This window comes from Mizuhopecten yessoensis, unplaced genomic scaffold, assembly GCF_002113885.1.
Source record: "Mizuhopecten yessoensis strain PY_sf001 unplaced genomic scaffold, ASM211388v2 scaffold4947, whole genome shotgun sequence".
In the NCBI taxonomy this organism is placed as follows: domain Eukaryota; kingdom Metazoa; phylum Mollusca; class Bivalvia; order Pectinida; family Pectinidae; genus Mizuhopecten; species Mizuhopecten yessoensis.
In genome coordinates, this window is record NW_018405801.1 from 784,436 (window position 1) to 812,029 (window position 27,594).

The 27,594-nt window shown below is 35.8% G+C and overlaps 1 protein-coding gene across 2 annotated transcripts in view; it reads left to right on the forward strand.

Moving 5' to 3' along the window:
* The first annotated feature begins 44 nt into the window (after window positions 1–44).
* Window positions 45–27,594, forward strand: part of LOC110450047 (N-acetylglucosamine-1-phosphotransferase subunits alpha/beta-like) — a 37,680-nt gene continuing 10,130 nt past the window's right edge. Inside the window, exons 1-22 of one of the 2 annotated variants that reach the window (XM_021497279.1) lie at window positions 45–277; window positions 4,493–4,578; window positions 5,461–5,580; window positions 7,073–7,096; window positions 9,598–9,797; window positions 10,460–10,527; window positions 13,283–13,414; window positions 14,132–14,206; window positions 14,389–14,460; window positions 15,244–15,423; window positions 16,035–16,205; window positions 16,814–16,937; window positions 17,450–17,512; window positions 17,962–18,017; window positions 19,856–19,970; window positions 20,596–20,807; window positions 21,731–21,897; window positions 22,549–22,676; window positions 23,129–23,460; window positions 23,770–23,966; window positions 24,730–24,882; window positions 26,235–26,301. In XM_021497279.1, the coding sequence (XP_021352954.1) occupies window positions 152–277; window positions 4,493–4,578; window positions 5,461–5,580; window positions 7,073–7,096; window positions 9,598–9,797; window positions 10,460–10,527; window positions 13,283–13,414; window positions 14,132–14,206; window positions 14,389–14,460; window positions 15,244–15,423; window positions 16,035–16,205; window positions 16,814–16,937; window positions 17,450–17,512; window positions 17,962–18,017; window positions 19,856–19,970; window positions 20,596–20,807; window positions 21,731–21,897; window positions 22,549–22,676; window positions 23,129–23,460; window positions 23,770–23,966; window positions 24,730–24,882; window positions 26,235–26,301 (2,868 nt within the window). In that variant the 5' untranslated portion in view covers window positions 45–151. The remainder of the gene's footprint in view (window positions 278–4,492; window positions 4,579–5,460; window positions 5,581–7,072; window positions 7,097–9,597; window positions 9,798–10,459; window positions 10,528–13,282; window positions 13,415–14,131; window positions 14,207–14,388; window positions 14,461–15,243; window positions 15,424–16,034; window positions 16,206–16,813; window positions 16,938–17,449; window positions 17,513–17,961; window positions 18,018–19,855; window positions 19,971–20,595; window positions 20,808–21,730; window positions 21,898–22,548; window positions 22,677–23,128; window positions 23,461–23,769; window positions 23,967–24,729; window positions 24,883–26,234; window positions 26,302–27,594) is intronic. The other variant, XM_021497280.1, reaches the window with a different exon arrangement.

The following is a 27,594-nucleotide window of genomic DNA, read 5'->3' on the forward strand; positions in this document are numbered from 1 at the left end:
TAATTGTATTTCTTTCTCTTGTATGGATATATTACTATTTTTTCAGTAACCAAAACCGGAAGTAATAATTCCAAACAGGAAGTAGTCACACGTGTAATGGTAGCGCCCATGGCAGCAGTTGGCTGCGGCTAGATGATGCATTGAAAGCAAGATGCCGAGCAATTTTCAGAAAGCATTACAAAAGCAAGCTTATGACATTGTTTCCCACAGATATGGATTGCTTATTGTCATTGGTGCCATAGCTCTTGTCACAATATCTGCATTCCATTTTGGAGAGGTAAATATTTGAAGGGGAGAGTACTCGAACTTGCCCTCCCCTTTGTTTACTTTTGTTCAACTGAAAGATAACATCAAATATGAGTTGATCAAGAAATATGATGAATTTATAGTAACAATTTTTCTATACGAAGTGATCATTAGAAATATAAAATAAGCTTAAAAATTAACAAGAACATGCAGCAAAGCTGCTGGACACCAAACCTTTTTATGAAAATGACTTATGACAGTCTACTCCTGTAACATGATAGGCCGCTGGTCAGCCTTTTTTCTATCAGATATGATTTAACCGACTGCGACGGGATGCCTGTCAAAAGTTTTTGCCTTGTAAAACCTCTAACATTGTTGGAGTAACTGACAGTCAATCAACCACGAGGGAACGGATCTTGCATACTTGAATCTATTTAATTATAATTATATACCTGGTAAATTGTAAATGGCATTAATTGTGTTGCTCAGGATATTCTGTTCATGCTCAATATCTACAGTTTTAACAGCACATTTAGGCCTAAATGTCAACGATTTGGTAATAACGTCATCTTCCAGTGGTGGATCCAGAGACCTATCTGGTTGGGTTTCCAAATTTCCAGGGGGGGTTCTGAAGGGTTAAAAAGCAGTCACGATTTCATACTCATATCGGTAGAAATTTGTTGAAATTACGGATGACTGTCATAAACATGTACCCAATCTACTAATGGAAACAAAAAACTAGCAACACAAAACAGTATTTTAAAAAAATATCAGAACAAACATTTTTTAACCAATTTCTCCAGTCGGAAGTAGCCGTCATATGTTTCCGTGTGTCTATTTTTATTTAGTGTTCAAGAAAAAATAACTCGAATACATTAAAAAGAAATTCTCTAAAGTGTCCTGCATGGACAAAAGCTTCGTTTGGAATAAAGAAAGATATCTTTTGATTTTCATTTTCAATATGTAAACTTGAACGAAATCATGTAATTTATGTCTATTTCATTTATTTAGTTATAATAGAATATATGTTGTTGTTTTTTGTGCAGTCTAATATAAGTTTTGGTTCATGGTAAGTTAAGTCTCATTATATTCTGTTTAAATTTTTTTAAATTGGAAGTTCATTGCATTACAAGGTTTGCGTTTCATTGCAAACAGTGTTTATCGATATAAGAATGTCTCCTTCGCTCTTCGGAAGTGGAAAAAAATGGCGAGGTCATTTGCACACAATATTTTCATACGCTTGTTAGACTACAAAAAAGTCTGGTTCATGAATGAAATATATCACTGTTTTTTTTCAGGCTTGGGTAGTGCTGTTCCAATTAATCGATTTAGTAGACGTCTGGTCGTTTGTTCCTGAAAAAACGATTAATCGATCATTGTTTCCCTCGATCAATCATAGTTTGACTAATTTAGTTTTAACACATAATAAACTTGGGGCCTGTTCATTTATGTGGAACAACCGGTTTGACCGTTTATAAATGTAACAATTTCGGGTATAAATCCTGGCAGACCTGCAAATGTTTATGCAGGCCTTGCAAGGCTTTGTCAAGGCTCGCCTGAAAGCAACATCAGATTACTAGGTCCGACCTTATTTAATAAACGAACAACTGTGGTCCAACCGGTTAACCGTTTAAACAAAAACGGCCTTGGATACTGTAGCTAGCCGACAGCAAGTTGTTTTGCTGATTGGCTAGCTGGTTCACCCAACCACCAATCGGAACTTGCGTTTCAATAGAAATGCTGCACGGCTCAGTGCTCATCAACATGGCAAGCCAGGACATTCCGGAGACTTAACTCTATATGATCATCAGGGGGCTACTCATTTGAAAGTGTAGAATGATTTTAGATTCAAACGTTCCTAAGCTGGAACTAAGCTTAGTCATATACTGAAACGTCTTGCCGAAAGTGTGGGCTTTCGTTACAAATAAAATGTTACGTTTGACGGGGTGTCATTAGGTGAATGCTGAGCCATCGCGGCATTTCTGAATACACAGCATAATAGACAATGCAAACATCATCAATTCCATTTCCAAGTACATATTTTTCAATGCTTATAGGTTTTGTCAACAAACGTCACTTGCATTTGCACAGGTCTACCTGCAAATGACCTCCATATTGAGTCCATGACCTGCATATACATGTATTGTAGTATGTATCTTTTGGAATCTCCTGCTTTTGCAGTACTTGATCCTATAAATGAAAATGTTTGAAAATCAGTTTTCAGGGTTTAAATACTTAAATACTCCTTGGAAATGACATTTAAGGAGAAGGAAAAGTCTAAAATGTAATGCTGTATTAATCCTTTTAATTACTTTGAAATCTTTACACACTGAAGTGACCTTCATTAAACAAGCTTGACTTTTCTTTCGGCATTTCAATTATCTGCTATCTAGCTGAAGTAGGACGAGAGTTGATTGGGCAAACGAAAATGGCTTCAAATTCTCTAAATCCAAAAGTCTGTGCATGCATTTCTGTCAAAAACGAAAAGCACACAATGAACCAAATCTTACACTTGATGGCACTAGTATTCCTGTTGTTGAACACACTAAATTTCTCTGCCTCATTTTTTATTTGAAACTCTCTTTCCTACCACATATAAAGTATCTGAAGGATAAGTGTTGCAAGGCATTAAACATTATAAGAGTCCTTTCTGATACTGATTGGGGAACGAACCGTGAAATGCTTTTGCGCCTATACAGATCACTTATTCAAACAAAACTGGATTATGGTACTATGGTATACGGGTTTGCGCGCAGTTCTTACCTGCAGATGCTAGACCCAATCCATAACCAAGGGCTACATCTATCCCTTGGAGCTTTTCGAACAACACCTGTAAAAAGCCTGTACATGGAAGCGAATGAACCATCTCTTTATGACAGAAGGAAAAAACTTGCATTACAGTTTGCAGCTCAATTAAAATAAAACCCTAAAAATCCTGCTTTTGGCCAAGTATTCAACCCAAAATACCAAAACATATTTAAGCAAAACCCAAAACTTCTGCCAACATTTGGTATCCAAATTTCAAATTTCCTGCAAGAACTCAAAATAAAGTTGACCAACATAGCTGAATTTAACATCTGATGTTCCTCCATAGACCATACAAACACCTGATTATAACTTAATTAATATTACATGAGCGAGTAAAGTCTAGTGTAATGCCCGAAGAACACAAATCCTCCTTTCGGGAATGGATTTAGAATTACCCTTCTCATACATGACTTTACACTGATGGTTCCAAAGAAGGTGAGAAAGTGGCAGCAGCCTGCCTTACTGCTAAGTCTTGCACTTCAGTTCGACTACCAGACGGTGCCTCCATCTTTTCTGCCGAATCATGCGCCATTGGTTTGGCCCTTGTCCATATCGATGAACACCGCATTAAAAAGGCAACCATTTGTTCAGACTCTCTATCTGTCCTACAAAGTTTACAGTTATGAGATCCTAAAAACACACTCGTACAAAATCTTGCTTTTCGAATATCTCGTATCTTAAACAAAATCTAAGATAACTTTACTATGGAGTCCGAGCCATGTCGGAATTAAAGGCAACAAATTTGTTGTCAGGGAAGCAAAAAGTGTGTTAAATCTCCAACAAACAACTATCGTTTTCAGGGTTTAAATACTCCCTGGAAATGACATTCAATGAGAAGGAAAAGTATAAAATTTAATGCTGTATTAATCATTTTAATTACTTTGAAATCTTTACACACTGAAGTGACCTTCAATAGACAAGCTTGGCTTTTTTTCCGGCATTTCAATTATCTGCTATCTAGTTGAAGTAGGACGAGGAATAGTGATAAAGATAGTGCTGGGGCCCGAGCCTGTGACCCTTGGCTCTCCAGCCTGATGCTCTACTGCTGAGCTATAGGAAAATTCCGTACAGCTTACGCTTGAAAGGCAACCTAATAAATGCACATCTTTTAGATAATAACACTGCAGATGATTTTTTCCAGACTCGAAAAATGCAATCTGTCGACTAACATCATTGACTGTAAAAATCAGAACCTGTATAAAATGACCAAATATTTTGGTCTCTGTCATTTTCAATATAAAACAGTTTCATAAAAAACTAATTAACCCATGTCTTAAAAAAACAATCAGCTAATTTAAAAGCCATAATAAAAAATAAAAAAATCTACCACTTCCATGAGGACTGCTCATAAAAATTACAAAGTATAGTAAAACCAACACTGTTGATGTGTCATTTAACTGAATAACTTTGTAATTAAGTTTAATTCATAAATTTTCAGACAGTTTTGGAATGGAGTGAAGAAAAGTATGCAGCTGTTTTCAACTCCTACAGTGATAATTTGGCTGGAAAGTCCTTTAGAGAAAGGTAAAGTGTTATTCATGCATATAATTAGTGAACTAAAGATTTTTGCAGGCAGATCCAGGAGTGTGTTAGTCGGAAAGTGATGATTTGGGGGGAAAGTCTTAAAGAGCGAGGTAAAGTGTGTTTCATGCCTATAATTAGCGAACTAAAGATTATTGCAGGCAGATCCAGGAGTGTGTTAGTCGGAAAGTGATAATTTGGGGGGAAAGTCTTAAAGAGCGAGGTAAAGTGTGTTTCATGCCTATAATTAGCGAACTAAAGATTATTGCAGGCAGATCCAGGAGTGTGTTAGTCGGAAAGTGATGATTTGGGGGGAAAGTCTTAAAGAGCGAGGTAAAGTGTGTTTCATGCCTATAATTAGCGAACTAAAGATTATTGCAGGCAGATCCAAGAGTGTGTCAGAAAGAAAGCAAACGGTTTTGGAAAAGTGGGGTATGGAAGGGAAGGGGGAGCAAGAGTGTCTGGCTGTATTTTATTTTACAAATATTTGAAGATTGCAAACTTGTTTTCAATGCAACTTACAAAAGGCTTTTTTATTCACAACGTCATTAAAATAAAGAATTTAAACTCTCATTAGAAATAGGAGTTTATTTCAATATTGGAAAATGTTCTCACTCAAAATTAATAACATTATTCATGTTAAGATTCTAGAATGTAGCTATAGTTTGACAATGATTTATTTATTTATTTTTTTAATTTTCTGTATGTCATAACTAAATAAAGCAACTGTGACAAGCAGGATACATAAATAATGAACATGTTGGCTGTTGCATCTATTGGACAGATACCTGAAATTTGAAGAACAAATAAAACATTTAAGGATTATATATTGAATTTGCATATTTTAATGCTGATGATAGCAATTGGTTGACTTATTTTTACTAGGTTGTGCTTGCCAGTGCCCATAGATGTTGTCTATACCTGGGTGAATGGATCTGACCCCAAACTCATCAACCAGCTCCGCAAGGTCAAACTGGACATGGAGGAGGAACTAAACATCACAAGGTAACTTCATCCTACTTGGGGAATTTTGGCAGAATATGATAATGGTATCAAAGAGAAACAGGGTATTCAAGACATCCATGATAAACAGGGTTTTCAAGATATCCAGGATAAACAGGGTATTCAAGACATCCAAGATAAACAGGGTATTCAAGATATCCAGGGTAAACAGGGTATTCAAGATATCAAGGATAAACAGGGTATTTAAGATATCAAGGATAAACAGGGTATTCAAGACATCCAATATAAACAGGGTTTTCAAGACATCCAATGTAAACAGGGTATTCAAGATATCAAGGATAAACAGGGTATTCAAGATATCAAGGATAAACAGGGTATTCAAGATATCAAGGATAAACAGGGTATTCAAGATATCAAGGATAAACAGGGTATTCAAGATATCAAGGATAAACAGGGTATTCAAGATATCAAGGATAAACAGGGTATTCAAGATATCAAGGATAAACAGGGTATTCAAGATATCAAGGATAAACAGGGTATTCAAGACATCCAAGATAAACAGGGTATTCAAGACATCAAGGGTAAACAGGGTATTCAAGATATCAAGGATAAACAGGGTATTTAAGATATCAAGGATAAACAGGGTATTTAAGATATCAAGGATAAACAGGGTATTCAAGACATCCAATATAAACAGGGTATTCAATGTATCCAAGATAAACAGGGTATTCAAGACATCCAAGATAAACAGGGTATTCAAGATGTCAAGGATAAACAGGGTATTCAAGACATCCAAGATAAACAGGGTATTCAATATATCCAAGATAAACAGGGTTTTCAAGATATCCAGGATAAACAGGGTATTCAAGACATCCAAGATAAACAGGGTATTCAATATATCAAGGATAAACAGGGTATTTGAGATATCAAGGATAAACAGGGTATTCAAGATATCAAGGATAAACAGGGTAATCAAGATATCAAGGATAAACATGGTATTCAAGATATCAAGGATAAACAGGGTAATCAAGATATCAAGGATAAACAGGGTATTCAAGATATCCAATATAAACAGGGTATTCAAGATATCCAGGATAAACAGGGTATTCAAGATATCCAGGATAAACAGGATATTCAAAATATCAAGGATGAACAGGATATTCAAGATATCAAGGATAAACAGCGTATTCAAGATATCAAGGATAAACAGGGTATTCAAGATATCAAGGATAAACAGTATTTGAGATATCAAGGATAAACAGGGTATTAAAAGTATCCAGTACAAACAGGATATTCAAGATATCCAGTATAAAAAGGATGAAATACCTTATACTTGTTTTGGTACAATTTTGGGTGGTTGGTGGCACTGTGGATGGTTTTCTCTTGGTACTCCTGTTTCCTCTCACATTAAGACCCCTGCACCCTAACATCCTGGCTAACACTACTGATTAATGTAAGTTAATATAACCTGTTTAATAATTGGTGTAAAATAAATTAAGTTTGAATAAATATTTCAATACAATTTTAACATTAGATTAACAGCAAAGACTGAAAATGGGTAAGTATATTATGCAAACTTCATATATTAAAGTTGTGTATTTTTGTTGCATAAAGGTATACCCACCTATAGTATTACCTGGCTTTATGGTTTTAAGCATGTTTGTCCTAGAAAATCTGTTTGCTAAAGCCAAAATTTATGGTAGAATTTGGTGTTCAGGAGAAAATGTTTTGCCAGAAGGAGCATACATGGCTTCTTTCTAAGCTTGAGTTTGAGATGTTGTTAAAAGTGTGTTTGTAGTACCTCTGCTTCATTGTATGTCTAAAAGTGATGAAATCAAACAAGCTAGCATTAATGTTTGGTATTACAATATGTATTTAGACATATATCACATGTTGACTTTAAAATGTACGCGTTCACATGTTATACCATAACTTCAAGCTGTTACATATACCGAGACCAATTAAAATGTACGAGTTAACAACTTCAAGCTGTTACATATACTGAGACCAATTAAAATGTACGAGTTAACATGTTATACCATAACTTCAAGCTGTTACATATACAGAGACCAATTAAAATGTACGAGTTAACAATTAACTTCAAGCTGTTACATATACTGAGACCAATTAACATGTACGAGCTAACATGTTATACCATAACTTCAAGCTGTTACATATACTGAGACCAATTAAAATGTACGAGTTAACGTGTTATACCATAACTTCAAGCTGTTACATATACTGAGACCAATTAAAATGTACGAGTTAACATGTTATACCATAACTTCAAGCTGTTACATATACTGAGACCAATTAAAATGTACGAGCTAACATGTTATACCATAACTTCAAGCTGTTACATATACTGAGACCAATTAAAATGTACGAGTTAAAATGTTATACCATAACTTCAAGCTGTTACATATACTGAGACCAATTAAAATGAACGAGTTAACATGTTATACCATAACTTTAAGCTGTTACATATACTGAGACCAATTAACATTTTTGTTGTTGAAATTTGACCAAATATAGTGTCATTTTGTTTTCTTTGAAGCACAGAGTGTACCTGGTAGTTAGAAATTAGAAACATATTCAAAACAGTAATAAAAATACATCTATCATAAATTTAAGACAATCAAATGGAGTATTTTTTATATAAAATATAGTACATGTGTAGTTATTCTAATTGAAGTAAATAAATAAAAATGCTTCGATACTAATTCCACTTTAGTATATTAACAATTTGTTGCAATATTATTAAGCTTAAGCACATGTCGACATATTACCATGTTCAAGTAGCGATAGATATAGGTCTCGTAAGTAATAATGACAGTATGGTTCAATATGGGCACTGGTTTTAAAAAAAGAATTAATAAAACATTTTCCAGAATGATAAAACACAAGCTGTCTTTTAAATTTATCTAATTTCCAAGGAGTAGGTGTCTGTAAAACAAACTTTTCTCACTGTAGACACTAGAACAATATACCAACATGCTTTATTACTCACTTTTGAATCCCTCAATATTCGTTCAAATTTGTGGTGGGGTGTATTTCAATCAATTGTGTGTGTGCATGGAATGGTGTTTTGTTTTGTTTTTGTTAATTTGATATGCCTACCTGCAGTACACACCATTATATAGACAACAGATAGTATTTTGTCAATTTGAGTAAAATGTGGGGAAAATCTATGTGCTTATTGATAACTTACAGGTAAGTAACTCATAAAAAGTGTTTTCAAGCATTATATTGTTGTAGTTACAAAATATATCATTCATAGAAATCCAGAATATCATTTTACAGATAGCTAATTTGTCACAAAGTTATTAAAAAAATCAGTTGAAAAGTCTGTACTTTAACTGGTTTTATGTTATAACAGAACATTGTATTCTGTACAAATGATTGTGTCAAAAAATCGCCGTTGTTGATTAAATTTCCTACAATAAGAAGGGGTAGGACTAAAAATAAATTTTCTTCTATTTTTTTTCATTGATTTTTGAAAATTCATTGTACTTTTCTTGTAAAACATATCAGGTATGATCACATGTGTTATCTAAAATGACATGAAAAATTATGGTATGTCATTGTCTGTTGCTGAAGGTACAGGTATTTTTTATGGTGGTTGGTGTATAGATAACATGCTAGAGTGTATGTTCAATTAGCCTCTTGTCATGTTCACGTTTTGTTAGAAGGCTGTATTTGGCAATAAATTGTGTCAAAAGCTATTTGTCTACTAGTTGTTTAATTGACTTTCAGTTGTAGTTTAATTGACTACTAGCTGTAGATTAATTGGCCAAATGTTGTAGTTTAATTGGCCATATGTTGTAGTTTAATTTATTCAAAGTTTATTTATTAAATGGATATTCAGTTGTCGTTTAATTGACCATCATTTGTTAAATTAACCGTCATTTATTGTTTAATTGACTACCAGCTGTAGTTAAATTGACCATCAGTGGTAGTTTAAATATCCATAACTTGTAGTTTAATGGATCTTCAGTTTTCAATTATATGGATATTCTGTTTAGTTAAATTCAACTGATTCACATCACTGTATTACAGAGAAGAAAAATGTACCTTCACCAACTGCCTAAAGACCAACATGGTCATTCTGGAACCACCACTGCCGAAGGAGATGACTCTGGAAGAACTATCCAGGATATGCTCAACATTCAAGCATGCCCAGAAGCTGTTTCCTGTGACATCTAATACTGAGGATAAATTGAACTTCAGTGTTGTTGCTTTTCCAGATACCTTTAACAGTATGTCTTTACATTGTGGATTATGGTCGGAGTTCTATAATAAATATAAAAATACAGTGATTTTAAATTGTCCATTCTTGAAAATTCTCTACCATTTAATGATTTAGGATTTAATTAAACTTCTCAACCTGGAGCATTGCTGTTCCACTTTATCTTTTTTATTAACCCGAAATCTTTTCCAAAGACAGGGTACAAATAGAAAATAACAATTTAGGCATATATACTGTATACTTTAAAATTTTCATCCAGTCAGAGTTTCGCTCTTCAAGGGTTACATCCTTTAACTATATATATTATGTTGTTAACAAACGTTCGCTGTATTGATAAATCCACCCTCATTGTGGAGGCGAAAAATTACACTGCTGCAAACATTTCCCAGTATACAGTATACAACTTATAAACCGCGAAGTAGGCGAGAACGTATCTGTCAAACATGCCGCAATTGAGACACCTTTCTTAAGTTCTTGATATATATGAAATATTCTCTAGATATTGCTTTGAATATGATTACCGCGAAACACATTAAAAAGGAAAGTCAATGGAAGATAACATAGAATAGATTTGCATGTAATTAAAGCAACATGTATTTTTCAAACCCAAATTCAGAGGTGACTTTTATGTGTTAGGAACAGTTTTACAGGTACAATTGTTTTCTATTTCAGTGTCAACCCTCCAAAGCGAGGACTTAGTTGTAAATGAACTGAACGTGACAATTAGGAGTGGATACATTGTAAGTTGGTCTGTTAGTGGTTGTAAATGAGCTAAATGTGACAGTTAGTAACAGACATGTTGTAAGTTGGTCTGTTAGTGGTTGTAAATGAGCCAAATGCGACAGTTAGTAACAGACATATTGTAAGTTGGTCTGTTAGTGATTGTAAATGAGCTAAATGTGACAGTTAGTAACAGATATATTGTAAGTTGGGCTGTTAGTGGTTGTAAATGAGCTAAATGTGACCGTTAGTAACAGATATATTGTAAGTTGGTCTGTTGGTGGTTGTAAATGAGCTAAATGTGACAGTTAGAACTAACAGACATATTGTAAGTTGGTCTGTTAGTGGTTTTAAATGAGCCAAATGTGACAGTTAGTAACAGATATATTGTAAGTTGGGCTGTTAGTGGTTGTAAATGAGCTAAATGTGACCGTTAGTAACAGATATATTGTAAGTTGGTCTGTTGGTGGTTGTAAATGAGCTAAATGTGACAGTTAGAACTAACAGACATATTGTAAGTTGGTCTGTTAGTGATTGTAAATGAGCTAAATGTGACAGTTAGTAACAGACACATTGTAAGTTGGTCTGTTAGTAGTTGTAAATGAGCTAAATGTGACAGTTAGTAACAGACACATTGTAAGTTGGTCTGTTAGTGGGTGTAAATGAGCTAAATGTGACAGTTAGTAACAGATATATTTTAAGTTGGTCTGTTAGTGGTTGTAAATGAGCCAAATGCGACAGTTAGTAACAGACATATTGTAAGTTGGTCTGTTATTGGTTGTAAATGAGCTAAATGTGACAGTTAGAACTAACAGACATATTGTAAGTTGGTCTGTTAGTGGGTGTAAATGAGCTAAATGTGACAGTTAGTAACAGACACATTGTAAGTTGGTCTGTTAGTGGTTGTAAATGTGCTAAATGTGACTGTTAGTAACAGATATATTGTAAGTTGGTCTGTAAGTGGTTGTAAATGAGCTAAATGTGAGAGTTAGTAACAGATATATTGTAAGTTGGTGTAAATGAGCTAAATGTGACAGTTAGTAACAGGCATGTTGTAAGTTGGTCTGTTAGTGGTTGTAAATGAGCCAAATGCGACAGTTAGTAACAGACATATTGTAAGTTGGTCTGTTATTGGTTGTAAATGAGCTAAATGTGACAGTTAGAACTAACAGACATATTGTAAGTTGGTCTGTTAGTGGTTGTAAATAAGCTAAATGTGACAGTTAGTAACAGACATATTATACGTTGGTCTGTAAGTGGTTGTAAATGAGCTAAATGTGAGAGTTAGTAACAGATATATTGTAAGTTGGTGTAAATGAGCTAAATGTGACAGTTAGTAACAGACACATTGTAAGTTGGTCTGTTAGTGGTTGTAAATAAGCTAAATGTGACAGTTAGTAACAGACATATTATACGTTGGTCTGTAAGTGGTTGTAAATGAGCTAAATGTGAAAGTAAGAAACAGATATATTGTAAGTTGGTCTGTTAGTGGTTGTAAATAAGCTAAATGTGACAGTTAGTAACAGATATATTTTAAGTTGGTCTGTTAGTGGTTGTAAATGAGCCAAATGCGACAGTTAGTAACAGACATATTGTAAGTTGGTCTGTTAGTGGTTGTAAATAAGCTAAATGTGACAGTTAGTAACAGACATATTATACGTTGGTCTGTAAGTGGTTGTAAATGAGCTAAATGTGAGAGTTAGTAACAGATATATTGTAAGTTGGTCTGTAAGTGGTTGTAAATGAGCTAAATGCGACAGTTAGTAACAGATATATTGTAAGTTGGGCTGTTAGTGGTTGTAAATGAGCTAAATGTGACAGTTAGTAACAGGCATGTTGTAAGTTGGTCTGTTATTGGTTGTAAATGAGCTAAATGTGACAGTTAGTAACAGACATGTTGTAAGTTGGTCTGTTAGTGGTTGTAAATGAGCTAAATGTGACAGTTAGTAACAGATATATTGTAAGTTGGTCTGTAAGTGGTTGTAAATGAGCTAAATGTGAGAGTTAGTAACAGATATATTGTAAGTTGGTCTGTTAGTAGTTGTAAATGAGCTAAATGTGACAGTTAGTAACAGACATATTGTAAGTTGGTCTGTAAGTGGTTGTAAATGAGCTAAATGTGAGAGTTAGTAACAGATATATTGTAAGTTGGTCTGTTAGTAGTTGTAAATGAGCTAAATGTGACAGTTAGTAACAGATATATTGTAAGTTGGTCTGTTAGTGTTTGTAAATGAGCTAAATGTGACAGTTAGTAACAGATATATTGTAAGTTGGTTGACTAATGAAGGCTTAGTTGTAATGAACTACATATGACAATGAGTAATTAAGTCTTCTAAAAAAAAAGGGGGTAACATCTTTAGTTTGTCCTTACAAATAAGGTTCCGTTGGTCAGTGTTTCTCTTAAACTGTAAGGAACATATTTTAACTTCAGATTGTAATACGTTTTAGCTTTGTTGATCTCTCTCAATTATGGCTAATTATTGAACATTTTATTTCTATTATACATTTTGCTTTCTAATCCAATTGCAGTCAACAAATGAAGAATCATGAACAACAAAATATTACTCCTTGAATTTCACCAATAAAGTAAAACCTTGTTAAAGTGCCGCCATCAAGACATATGTTTTCATTATAAAAGGGTCGACAATATAATGAGGTAATAAATCAAGAAATTGTCAAGAAAAAATGGAAAAGGGGACTTTGACATATGTTGGCAGGAATGGAGTTGGCAAATGAAACGAGAGGCATTATATTAATGTTTTACTTTATTTGCAGACGACAGACTGGACTGTTCCCAACAGTATACTGATGTCAGACGTGATTATCATGGCAGGAATACCATCTAAGTACAGTCTGGAAGAGCTGAAGGATAAACTGCCAAACAATGTCAAAAATGGTGTGGACAAGGTAAGCTGTATAGTTAGTGTTATGTTCTACACAGTAGAGATATAATCTCTTATCGTGTATATCCTACAGTAAATCAAGGGGGGCTGGCATATAATCTCTTATCGTGCATATCCTACAGTAAATCAAGGGGGGGCTGGCATATAATCTCTTATCGTGTATATCCTACAGTAAATCAAGGGGGGGCTGGCATATAATCTCAAACTCAAAGTAAAGGTTTGCCTTAAAACGGGACAATGAAATAGAATTTGTTTTCATTTCTCCTAAACAGCAATAGATTTGGGTGGGCTTATTACCAGGCATGTGCTTATTGTTATTACACTAGGACAAGCAATTATTCTTTTGACCAAGATGTAAGATGAACTATTTCTGTAGAAGAAATTTAAGGCCACATTTATAAGTTTGAAACAAGAGGCCCTTATAGACGGTGTTATAATCCTGATTTTGATTGTCTGAGTGTGTTGTAATCATGGTTCAGATTGGCTTATGTGGTGAGATCTTGGTTTTGATTGACTTATTGTCTTTTAATTCTGGTTAAGGTTTGGATTGGCTGATTGTGTTGTAATTGTGGTTTTGATTGGCTGATTGTGTTGTAATCAGGGTTTTGATTGGCTGATTGTGTTGTAATCAGGGTTTAGATTGGCTGATTGTGTTGTAAGCAGGGTTTGGATTGGCTGATTGTGTTGTGTGGGTAATAAAGGTTTGGATTGGCTGTTTTAGATGGAGTTACACAGTGAAGAAGGCCTGGTGGTGATGTATGTTCCACAACATGATGATTTCAACAGAATCCTAGCTGTAAGTTTATTTCAATTTCTACTGAATTCATTAATTACTGTCTTGCATCAGTAAAATAATTTTGTTTTCTTTCTTGTTCTTTTCTTGTGTCAATAAAAAGTTTGATTAATTTGAATGTATCCTATTAATAGCTTTCTTCCAGATCTGTATGATGATATTATCAACATTGCCTTTTCTTTTAGGCCAATAATTTTTCGTTTGATGGCAAGGAGCCAACACTGAATGCTGCCAATCTATTCTGGGACCTAAGAGATGTAAGTAAGAACATGGACACTGATCGATTTACCACGCACATTTGTTTGGGAGGCTCGGTAGTCTAGTGGTAGGACGCTGGGCTTGTGACCAAAGGGTTGCGGGTTTGAGTCACGGCACGGCACGGCACTATGTTGTATCTTTGAGCAAGATACTTTACTCCGCTTGGTCCAGTCTACTCAGCTGTAAATGAGTATTTGGTTGGGCAGTGCTAGAATTGTTGAACGCTAGCTGTGAGCGCCAAAATGGCAGCACCGGCTGTATGCTACCCAGGGAGTTGAGAAAGATGTTGGCTGGTTGCAAAGGCCCTATAACCATGGACAATAATTTGTGAACTGTTTTGAGACGACCTATGAACTAGGTTGTCATTAAGTGATATATAAGAACCTCAAATTATTATTATTATTATTACCAGTATCCTTTCCATTAAATATTAATGTCAACCATTTTGTCAGTGTAAATGTTTAATAAATTGTCAGATTATAATTTTTGGAAAGATTTTTTAGGGCTCACATCCGATATATGAGTGCATTATTATCACAATGTCCATTCATCTGTCTGTCCATTCTATCCGTCCACACTTTTATTTCCAGATATTATCTCAGAATCCAAAAGACTAATCTATTTGAAATTTGACCTGGTGATACACTGTGATATGAAGCTGTGCAATAAGAATTTGAAAAGTTTCTAAGGTCAAGGTCACTGTTACTGAAAATAGTCAGTGTTCTTATTAATATGATGGTCTGTAAATGCAGTAATTTTACAATTATACACATTTATTTTAGTTCCGGAGAAATGAGGATGTATCTGCCAGTCGCTTTGAGGACAACGAAGAACTGAGATATTCACTGCGATCCATTGACAGATTTGCTCCTTGGGTCCGACACATTTATATCATTACTAACGGACAAATCCCCTATTGGCTCAACATGGAACATCCCAGAGTCACCGTGGTTACACACGAGGTAAGGGATAGACAGACCGTTTTCCTTTTCCCTCTATTAATTCTCTTTTTTTCTTCTTCTAAATTTGTATAAAAAATCCTTTAAATTTCATGTGCACATAGATATGTCACTTTACGGTAAAATTCTATGTATATAGAATGAATAATTATGCAATGTGTTAATGCATATCTTTCAAGCATTAAGGAGAGGGTGTAAATAAGGTGCATTAAAATGCGGATTATCTTTTGCTCAGTATTTAAGGATAGGAACATTTTGTTAATGGCTGTCTTATAGTCAAGCAGTTGACTATCTTTCTATTCTCCCTGCTAAGGTCAGTTTTCCAAAATGCACAAATCTGAACCTGCTTAAGGATATAACACTGGCTTATTGCTCCTAATAGTAATAGTAATAAGTGTGTAAGTAATTCTACCGTATTTATCCTGCAAAGATACCATAAATGGGTGGGCTTATTACCAGGCATGGGCCTATTGTCAGACAATGACAGTAATTGGTTCTATGTAAACACATATAAATATATTTTCTCACTTCTGAACAGAAAACAATATAGCTTAGCAATATGAACGTTTTTGTTTTGATACCGATTAATTACAATATACTGGTTTATTTTACAGGATTTGTTCCCTAATAAGACTCACCTGCCGACCTTTAGCTCACCGGCTATAGAGGCCCATGTCCATCGGATTCCTGGACTGTCCAAACGCTTCATCTACCTTAATGATGATGTCATGTTTGGGAAAGAGGTGTGGCCTGATGACTTCTACACCTTCAGTGGGGGTCAAAAGGTCAGTATGTATTTTTCTGCATAATAACAGCTTTAGTGGAGGTCATAGGTTACACTGACTTTCAGTATAGGTTAAAAGGTCAGTATGGAATTGTTTGCATATTGATGTCTTCCACCGATCTGAGGTCCTAACTTTGAGATATTCTCTACATTGTTACATTGTCAGTATTTGTTAAAAGATCAGTTTGAATTTCGCATAATTGTAAACACCTTTCGTGGAGGTCATAGGTCATTGAGACTTTTCAGTATAGGTCAAAGTTCAGTATGATTTTTTTGGCATAATTACAATTATGGCATAAGTCATTATGCATGGTCACAGACTCATTCTCTCCCTAACCATTTGTATCGGTAGTCAACTCTGTAGCCAGTGTAGTGATGTAACCAATCTTCCAACAGATTAAAGGATGAAACAATATCAGAATATTTTGAAAGATTTTTTCAGAATTTAAATTAAACTTCAAATTTTTAAGTTTAATCTTTACAAAAGCACAGTTGAAAAGATATTTTCTGATGTTTTGTAACAATTCTTATCTAATTAACAACACCCCAATGAATTTGACACAAAATCCTTCTTCACTAATGAAGATAATTTATACAACTGTTTTGTAGGTGTATTTGACTTGGCCTGTTCCAAACTGTCAAGATGGCTGCCCGACAACTTGGATCAAAGATGGCTACTGTGACAAGGCGTGTAACAACTCTGAATGTGAATGGGATGGTGGAGACTGCACAGGTAACCATGGAAATAAATGAAAAACTGTTACAGGCAATACATTGAAAGATAGATTTTAACTTACAGTAGAATAATCTATTGTGATTCCTCTGGACCATTTGTCATTTTTCTTGTTCGTTTTTTGTCGCTGCCATTTTATGGGGGGGATACAGTGATTGTCATAGAGTACCAATGTCTGTTTTGTCTGGTCACTTCCCATCCCATCCTGTCCTCTCCCATTGTTATTCACTGTCATGACTACTTCAAACTTCAGTTCTTTACAGATTTTCATCAAAGTTTATACAAAGGTCAAGTATGAGAGTACAATAGATGAGTTTGTATTTCAGGATCCCAAGCTTAAGGTCAATGTGAAGGTCACTGTCGATATTTATTTGTCATTCACAGGGCAAAGCGAGCATTCAAGCCTTACAAACCTATATAAACTTCATTTATTAAATATATCTTCATTTGATAGGATAATGTTTCTTTTACCAAGTAAGGCTAATCATGCTTGTAATGACTGTATTTTGTAGGTGACCATGTAAATCAAGCTGCTCACTGGCAGGGAGGAGTGTGGCAAGGTGATGCTGGGGCAGGTATGTAGATTATGGCTTCAACAGAGCCTCTTCAGTTACAACATTGAATCTACAATCTGTACACTAGTACATTCTGTGCATTTAGGAAAATATGTCAGCAGTCTTTTGTGAATGCTTATTTAAATGGCATTAGTTTTACAAAAGTTCCTAAACTTAAGAAATTTGTTAAGTGTATACATTGGAAAGCATTGCTGAAATTAAGGAGAATTTCCTTAACTTAAAGTTTACCTTAACACCAATAATGCATTTCAATGGAAATTCTTGAGTTAAGGAGTTTCGTAAAGTTAAGGAATGTTCATGAAACTGGGCCCTGATCATATTGTTGCTAATAGTAAATGATTTTTCTCGAAAAATTGATCTTGCTTTTCAAAAACAAGTACAATCATACATAATTCAGACAGAATATTATTTGCTTAATGAATATCCATTTCTTTTGATCTTTTTCACAGACTATTGCTATCAAGGCTGTCCAAATTCCTGGCTGGCAGATCGCTACTGTGATACAGTAAGTAGGGTAACACAGGACAGATCGCTACTGTGATACAGACAGTAGGGTAACACAGGACAGATTGCTACTGTGAGACAGTAAGTAGGGTAACACAGGACAGATCGCTATAGTGATACAGTAAGTAGGGTAACACAGGACAGATTGCTACTGTGAGACAGTAAGTAGGGTAACACAGGACAGATCTCTACTGTGATACAGTAAGTAGGGTACCACAGGACAGATTGCTACTGTGATACAGTTAGTAGGGTACCACAGGACAGATCGCTACTGTGATACAGTAGCTAGGGTTACACAGGACAGATCGCTACTGTGATACAGTAGCTAGGGTTACACAGGACAGATCGCTACTGTGATACAGTAAGTAGGGTAGCACAGGACAGATCGCTACTGTGATACAGTAAGTAGGGTTACACAGGACAGATCGCTACTGTGATCCAGTAAGTAGGGTAACACAGGACAGATCGCTATAGTGATACAGTAAGTAGGGTAACACAGGACAGCTCGCTATTGTGATACAGTAAGTAGGGTAACACAGGACAGATCTCTACTGTGATACAGTAAGTAGGGTACCACAGGACAGATTGCTACTGTGATACAGTTAGTAGGGGAACACAGGACAGATCGCTACTGTGATACAGTAAGTAGGGTAGCACAGGACAGATCGCTACTGTGATACAGTAGGTAGGGTAACACAGGACAGGTCGCTACTGTGATACAGTTAGTAGGGTAACACAGGACAGTTAAATGTGTAAAGTTTAGAGGGTTTTCAGTTAAAACCTTATAGATGAATCTTTTTGTTACATGGTAATTCCTAATTAGTCTCCCATGGGTACAATAGGTTTACACTTCATCTGGTCAGTCAGTCCGTTAGTCAGTGAGTTACTATGTCCAGGGCATAACTCCTATACTGTCACCCATTATTGCCAAATATGTAAGTACGTCTTGATATGGTGGAGTTTCATATATTAAATCAGGCTTTGTGCCCTGTATATACAGAGTTATGGCCCTTTGTTCCCCATCACTTTTTCTTTGGCATATTTCATACCCTCTGTTATTTACACTTGCCAAATGTTGCATGTGACCACCTAATGGGGTCTCAGTGTCATGTAATAAAACCAAGGCCTCTTTCGCATATTCTGTTCAACCCATTTGACTGTTTTTAAATGTAACATTTTCGGATATAAATCCTGGCAGACCTGCACATGTTTATGCAGACCTTGCAAGGCTTTGTCAAGGCTCTCCTGAAAGCAGCATAAGATTACTTGGTGTGACCTTATTAAAAAATAAACAACTCTGGTCCAAAAGGTTCAACCGTTTGGATCGGGTTAAACGAATGCGGCCCAGGTTTTGTGCCCCACTGTATACAGAGTTATGGCCCTTCGTAGAAGTAGGCAATTAGATTTCTCATAATTTATTTGGCCTATTTTGTGTATGTGTATAATTATAGAATGATTAATACTTATGTGTCATGAATGTGACCTACACTTTTACAGTTGAGTGCCTTCAGATAATTCTTCTATAAAATTATCATATACATTGTATAAGTCATATTTAAAACTCATGGTCTCTACACTGCCCCACTTATAAACATTTAGAAATATGTGTGCATTGATTCATGTCAATAAAACATATTTTGATGAGGAAAAACAAGACCAATTAATAATAATAATAATATACAACATTTGATATAGCGCCCTATCTAGCTAACATAATTAAGCCACTCTAAACCAAAACTGATTTTTAAATCAATTTGCAATGATAAATTACAACAAACGACTGTCATTTTGTCCAAGATGGTTATTTTATAATTTATGATGAATTGTCTTTTATTTCAGACCTGTAATAAACTGGAGTGCGGGTTTGACACAGGGGATTGTGGGATAGATAACTACAATCAACTGTATCGAGTTGACCTTCTCCCAACATTAACCAATTACACAATCCCTAAAGGTGAGAGTTTATACCTTATCAGGTTAAAGGTCAAATGATTTCACTTTGCTTCACTGATTTCATACACTTGGAAATTTCAATACTAATTATAATACAGTTGTACTCCGTAAAATTGTACATTTCGATGCCTGCTTTTTTTAATTAAAAAAACAGAGGAAACAAGGTTTACTTCTGACAGAGCTCTGTGATATGAACATGTGCAAAACATGTTTCTTTATGCATTTCACACCCTTGTGGTAGAGAAACTCTATTTCTTTGTTTTTCAAGATAAAAAATATTTTATAAGGATGAAATCAAAATGAAATGTAATTTATCAAGGAGAAACAAAAAATCCTGTTTCCCTTCCGCAAGGGCAATAAATATTTTATCTTACTGAAATAGAACAATAACTCAACTGTGAAGATGAAAAGGCTTCTTTCTACACATTGTTGTCGTCTGCTTCAGTCACTTGAAATTCAAATGTGATGCCTCTTGCTCCATTTTCTAGACAGGTTTTGAATAACGGATATATGTCTCAGGAATATATATACCGCAGCGTACTTAAGGACTATTATAATGTGTTTGGGTTCACACTTCTTGATATTTGTGCACTATACAGAACATGGCCTGTAACTATTATTTGTAGGTGAAACCGTCATCTACTTCAACCTGACTACCTTGGTTGGTTTGAAGGGGTTGATTGATCATGCAAGTTACAACCAGTCCAGTGTCATAAGAACCGCTGCTGTTGGCAACAAATTTAGAGTCATGACCCTTGTTCTACATCCAAACCATAACCAGACTTTAGTGACCTTCACCTTACAAGGTCACAAGGGGAACACCAATGACACGGTGAAGGTAATTATTTTACAGTGTTTTCAAGCTTAAACAATTTTACAGACAGTCAGACATCCTGCTTTTACTTTACATTGACCAAAATCACAAACATGTTTTGTCCAGACAATTTCTGCTAAACTATATGCCAGATTAGTGAGATTACAGTAAAACTTCAGAGAGGGGGGTTCAAAGGACATACTTTTTCTGTTCTTTTAAGTTTTGGGATTCAAGATGCCTACCATGGCTTCTGATTAGATTAGACAATTATGGTTGTGACTCCAGTTTTACTTGGCTGACTTTAATTTACTGATACATTGTACTCTGATTGGAAAGGACATTTGAGCATAGAAATGGAGTTCTTTTGAGCCTGCTTCTTTGATACTATGTAGGATATTTATATACAAGTGATATTTTTATGTCAAACAACCAACTTTCAAGTCTCAAGATTCAAGATGGCTCCTTAGCCTCTGATTGGTCAAGACAATGACACCCAGCAGTTAAGTTCTATTGGGCAGATTCAAATGTCATCTTTTGTGTTGCTGCATTTACGTTTGAAGGGATGTTTTGGGGAACATTTTGAACTGTTTCTTTTACAGTTAGATTTTTATGTATCAGTTCAACTCTTATTGATATTTTCATCAGACTTTAGTGTGAATTTGCTACCCATGGACATCACCTAATACAGTAATGTATATCTCAATTTACTTTTCATTTTGATCAAGGTCATGGGAAAGCTTAGAATATTAATTTGCCTTTAGCTTACAGTTCTAGTTTCTGATCAATTCTTGGATAATTCTTTGTTTGGACCAATTAAGCAGTCCTTTTCTCAAAAAGGAAATGTGAAGCCATGAAATGTTTGTTGACAGAATGTATGTGCCATTTTCATTTGATATGATTTGTTTATGGAATGTAAATGTATTCTACAGACATGTTGACACTTTCAGCTTACTTTTAACGTGACTGTTGAAACCCATCCAGTGAATAAGAAAGCAGAAGTCAGTGTTAATGAAACTCTTGAGATTACAAAAGCAAACAAGACTGAAGGAAACATCACACAGACCAAGAAAGAGGTCAAGGAAATCAAGCTAGAAGATATTCCTAAGGACTTGTGGTAAATCTCCATCAGTTTCAAATGCTGAGTTGATTTTGAACAATTATTAATGGAAAACCTATTTGGTGATCTTTTGAAAATGTCTGATTTCTTTGACAAGCAAAGGGTGCAGAAAAGTTTGCAAAATAAGTATTCAATTACTGTTTGTGTTCAAAACAATCTTATCATTTATTATTCATATCAAACTGATGAATCTTGCTCCATCTCTATTAAAAGACTTTTGTTTTAAGGGACCACTTTCAATTTTCCCAGTTGAAGTAGTTTTATTGTGAAATGAACCTGTATTAATATAAGAGACTACCTGTGTTGAGAGACCTCTTTTTAGGTCCCCAGATAGTTGTCTGCCAAATCTGGTAGCAGTCCACTTGTATAACTTGTTGAATTTTATATATATGACAACAATTACGAGTATGTCATAATGATCTTTGATTATCAAATTGTTTTAATTTCATATCATATCTCTGCAATAGCCAATAAGATTTTAATGAATGTTTAGCAAATAAAAGGTATCATTTAAGATTTTAAAGCTTAATCACAATCACATTAACAAGGCTTAATGAAAACATATTAAGAATATAAATATTTTGACCATAGAATGAATAAAATGATAATATATTTTTATTTTTATTTTGTTATTATAATACATTATAGGAATCCAAAAGCTATGGCTCCAGTAAAACAACTGTCGGATCTTCCACCTCATGTGAACTTATCAGCGGTTGAACTTCCAGAGCCTTTGGCAGTAGAACTGAACAACTCCAGGCAACAGTTGATGGATGGTACGGTATTCATATCATTTACCACACTTTACAAAGCCTACAGGCTCCAGGAGTTACTATGTAATAGACCTGCTGTATTCCACTGCATGTTGTGTGAGATGACTAATGTTGGACTCCTGCAGAATATTGAGGGGTGGGGAGGGGGGGGGGGGGTATTTTCCTGTGTCTTCTACTAAGGGGACACTTTAGAAACCAAAATTTCCTGTTGAACTGTTTTTTCTATCCGTGGTCCGTCTGTCATTCTGTCCGGTGTCAGCCCTTACACAATTCTTGTTATCACTATTTCTCAGAAAGTACTGGAGGGATCTTTCTCAAATTTGATATGTAGGTTCCCTTGTAATATAGAATTTTACATATAAGTGCTTATATATACTCAAATACATTTCTGTACATTTTTGCTTGAACTTTTATTTAATTGTCAAATTACATCATCTTATTATGATCCATTTCAGGTGAAATAACACAAAAAGGATTTATAATTCAACAACAGTTCATCTGGCAAAAATTCCAAATTCTACATGGACAGAATCCAGAAGAAAAAAACGACATTCAGAAAAATCCTGTTGTCCTAGGATCAAATAGCAAAATGGGACAACGAAGATTACTTGGTCTCGCTAGATCTTCTGTTGTCATGGAAATGGATCAAAATGGCTACCTTATTGAATTGGATGATGGAAATATTGAGAAGGAGCATTTGAGAAACATTATCATTAACGATAGACCCTTTGCTTCAGAGAGTAATCTTCCTTGGGAAAAAGATGGAGTCTTTAACAAAATTCATGAGGTTTGTTTTCACTATTTTTACAAAATAAAATTTACAACTTCAGTACTTTTTTTTTTTTTATTATATTTGTTCGAAATTCTGTACTTTTACAATATTTGAAGTGTGATCAACCCATGGACTCTTGTGTATTCCTAAAGTGTAACCCTATACCCCCCCCCCCCCCCCCCCCCTCAATTGAACCCTGGTTAAATGAACCAAAACAAATCAGTCAGAAAGATAATGTTGAAATTTCTTTGCTGAGTTGAACACATATATAAGGATTGAATTACACATTCTCAACATGTTTCCATGTCTCGTAAATGTTTTCAGGAGAAAGAGAAGCTGGAACGATCACAACAATTCACCATCTCCCCCAGACGAGGACGTCGCCTCCTGGACACATTTGGCGACTCCCTACGCCATGTCAATAAGCTGTTTAATAAGGCGTTTGGGTACTCAGCGAGGAAAGTTCCTGGACATATGCCCCACATGATGGACAAGGATATCATGAATGAACTACAGGACATGTATGTATGGCGCAATGAACATGTGATGTCTGTCCATCTTTAACATTCAATTTTTTTTCGCTCCCGATGCACATATCTTCTCCACACTCTTGGAAAATTGAAGGGTTGTGATAATCCATTTGATTGGTTTCTGGTATAAAAACCTGACCAATCCCTAGACTGACACCTGTCATTTGAAGTTTATAGAGGAACTTCACCTAACCTCAGAACCTGTTGATTTTACCATTAAGCTGCCGTGTGATTTCATCAAAGACATCAGACTAGTCTACTGGTATCATCCCCCAGGCCAGGTGTACAGAGCCTTTGATTTTGTCGTGACATATTCCATGGGTGTAGAGAAGTTCAATGTATCCAGAGCGGAACCCATTAATTTTTGATGGCAATTAGTGAAATAACTGCTGTCAGTCCAACTTCCACAATTTGATCAGAATCATGTATTGAATCTACTTGGTTCCTTAAGTGGTATCTAGAATTACCTCCTCGTTAATACCGCCAAACATTTTGACGAATTTTTTTAAAGGTTTTTCTGTACTGAGAACCATAGTTTGTACACTATAAACAGATTTTGCAAAAAAGAAGATGAGAGTAATATCTGCAAATTAAGCATCAGGTCAAAACAAAAAATAAATAAAAGATTTGGAAAAAGCCAAGAAACATTTTACAAGCTGTCAAAAGACTTGGTCCCTCTGACTTATTGCTAGTAAACAAAAACATACACTCCACAGTCACAATGGATTTGAAGGTTATCTCCCTTGTTGAACAGGTTTCCTGAGGAGTGGGCCGTCACATCGTCACACAAGATCCGTAGTTCCGACGACATGCAGTTTGCTTTCTCCTATTATTACTACCTGATGGGCGTCACAACGAATGTCACCATCGCACAGGTCTTTGATGAAATGGACACAGATAAATCTAGGTGCATTATATTTATTATTCATTAGAGTATTTTTTAATTTAAATTTCTTGTAATAAATGTTGGAAGTTTGTGTTTATTTACAATAACATGGTTTACATGTAGTCACTTTAGAAAATTTGATTGGATGAAAAGTACATTAAAGAGCATTGTATACTGAGAAATTTCTGCCACAGTTAATCCTTCACTTTTTTCGCTCTCGTCATGAGGGTGAATTTATCCTGACAGGAAAATATTGATAGACAACAAACTATATATATAGTTTAATATAAAGTGTTATGGGGGAAACTTATGCGCAAGGTAAATCTAATCTCAACACCTGAAACAAGGCTAGGCGTGACACTGTCAAAAGTCTCATTTAAAAACCCAGTGAAGGGAGATCTCCCACACTGGGCTCCTTCCAGGTTGGTAGTGGAGGGAGATCTCCCACACTGGGCTCCTTCGAGGTCGGTAGTGGAGGGAGATTTCCCACACCGGGCTCCTTCGAGGGTGGTAGTGGAGGGGGATCTCCCAAACCGGGCTCCTTCGAGGTTGGTAGTGGAGGGAGATCTCCCACACTGGGCTCCTTTAAGGTTGGTAGTGGAGGGAGATCTCCCACACTGGGCTCCTTCGAGGTTGGTAGTGGAGGGAGATCTCCCAAACTGGGCTCCTTCGAGGTTGGCAACGCTGGGTGAATATGGATTTTACATTGTACCAGTGAAGAGCAAAAGTTTCCAGGTATACAGTATGTCTGCAGGACATAAAAATGTGTGTAGGGCATACTGGAATTAGGCTCACTGTGTTTCTGTCTGGAAAAAATATTTTGTTTACTCCTCTGCTCATACAATACTGTACCAATTTCAATAAGCTTTTCTTCATCAAATAAACTTTGCACCCATCAAACAAGGTTTGCACCCATCAAACAAGGTTTTCACCCATCAAACAAACTTTTGAATGCTGTCACCATGGTGTTTTCTCCATGAAAGTGCCAGTTGTTTCACCCTGTTACTTATTATGGCTATTGATGTAATTATATATATTCGTTCATCTAGACACAACTTTTATCCAGATTACACCTTGTAAAGTACAGTACTAATGTTATTGGAATGTGGCACACATCTCACACATCAGATGAATGTATCCATGTGCTATATAACTTCTCTAAAATGCTATATTTTTAAAAGCTCATTTTATCATGAGCTAAACCTGATCTAAATACATTCATTGGAAAATTATTCTTTTTAATAAGTTGAAATATTGTTACTATCAATACATGTTACATATATTAAGATGCTAGTACATATTTAAGGTATATATGAGAGAACATACATCAGATTTAAGCAATGAATGATGTATCTTGATCTGGATCATTTCAGGGTTTTGTCGGACAGGGAGATCCGCACACTAGCCACCAGGCTGTTTGACCTGCCTCTGAATCTTCCTGTAAGTGTTACCTAACTGCTCGTATGAATTATTGTCCTAAAATGACCTTCCCTTTTAAAAGATAAACAAAATAAAACTAAGCCCACAGATTATACAATTACTGATTTATACTGAGAAACAATAAGTTTATTAGCTCACCTGGTCCGAAGGACCAAGGTGAGCTTATGCCATACCGTTGCGTCCGTACGTCCGTACGTCAACAATTTCTTTTAACGACTTCTTCTTCTTAACCACTGATTGGAATTCAACTAAATTTGACTGGAAGCATCCCTAGGTGGTGGGGATTCAAAATTGTACAAATGGTGGGGCTGACCCCCAAGGGGACTGAGGGGCGGGGCCAATTTGGCTATATTGCTTTAAGTGACTTCTTCTCTGGAACTAAGAGGTGGATATCAACCATATTTGACTGGAAGCATCCCTAGGTGGTGGGGATTCAAAATTGTACAAATGATGGGGCTGAGCCCCCAGGGGGCTGAGGGGCGGGGCAAAAAGGGGGCAATTTGGCTATATTGCTACAAACGACTTCTTCTGTAGAACTATGCCATGGATATCAACCATATTTGACTGGAAGCATCCCTAGGTGGTGGGGATTCAAAATTGTACAAATGATGGGGCTGAGGGGCGGGGCAAAAAGGGGGCAATTTGGCTATATTGCTACAAACGACTTCTTCTATAGAACTATGCCATGGATATCAACCATATTTGACTGGAAGCATTCCTAGGTGGTGGGGATTCAAAATTTTACAAATGGTTGGGCTGACCCCCAAGGGGGCTGAGAGGCGGGGCAAAAAGGGGTCAATTTTGCAATATTGCTATAAGCGACTTCTCTGGAACTAAGAGGTGGATATCAACCATATTGTGACTGGAAGCATCCCTAGGTGGTGGGGATTCAAAATTATACAAATGGTGGGGATGAGCCCCCAGGGGCCAAAAAAGGGGGCAATTTGGCTGTATTGCTATAAACGACTTCTACTGTAGAACTATGCCATGGATATTGATCATATTTGGTCGGAAGCATTCATGGGAGGCAGGGATTCAAAATTGTACAAATGGTGGGGCTGACCCCCCGGGCTAAGGGGTGGGGCCAAAAAAAGTGTAATACTTGGAAATGGTTGAGATCCCCACCATATAACCATGGTATACAATTGCTGAGTATAAAGAGAAGAATGCACATTTGCTTCCAGGATGGCTATAGGGTCTGGCCCCACCCTTGGAGACATAGTCCCTGGGCCATAACTTTAAAACTGTTGAGATCCCCACCCCAAAACTATATATACAAATGCTGGGCATAAA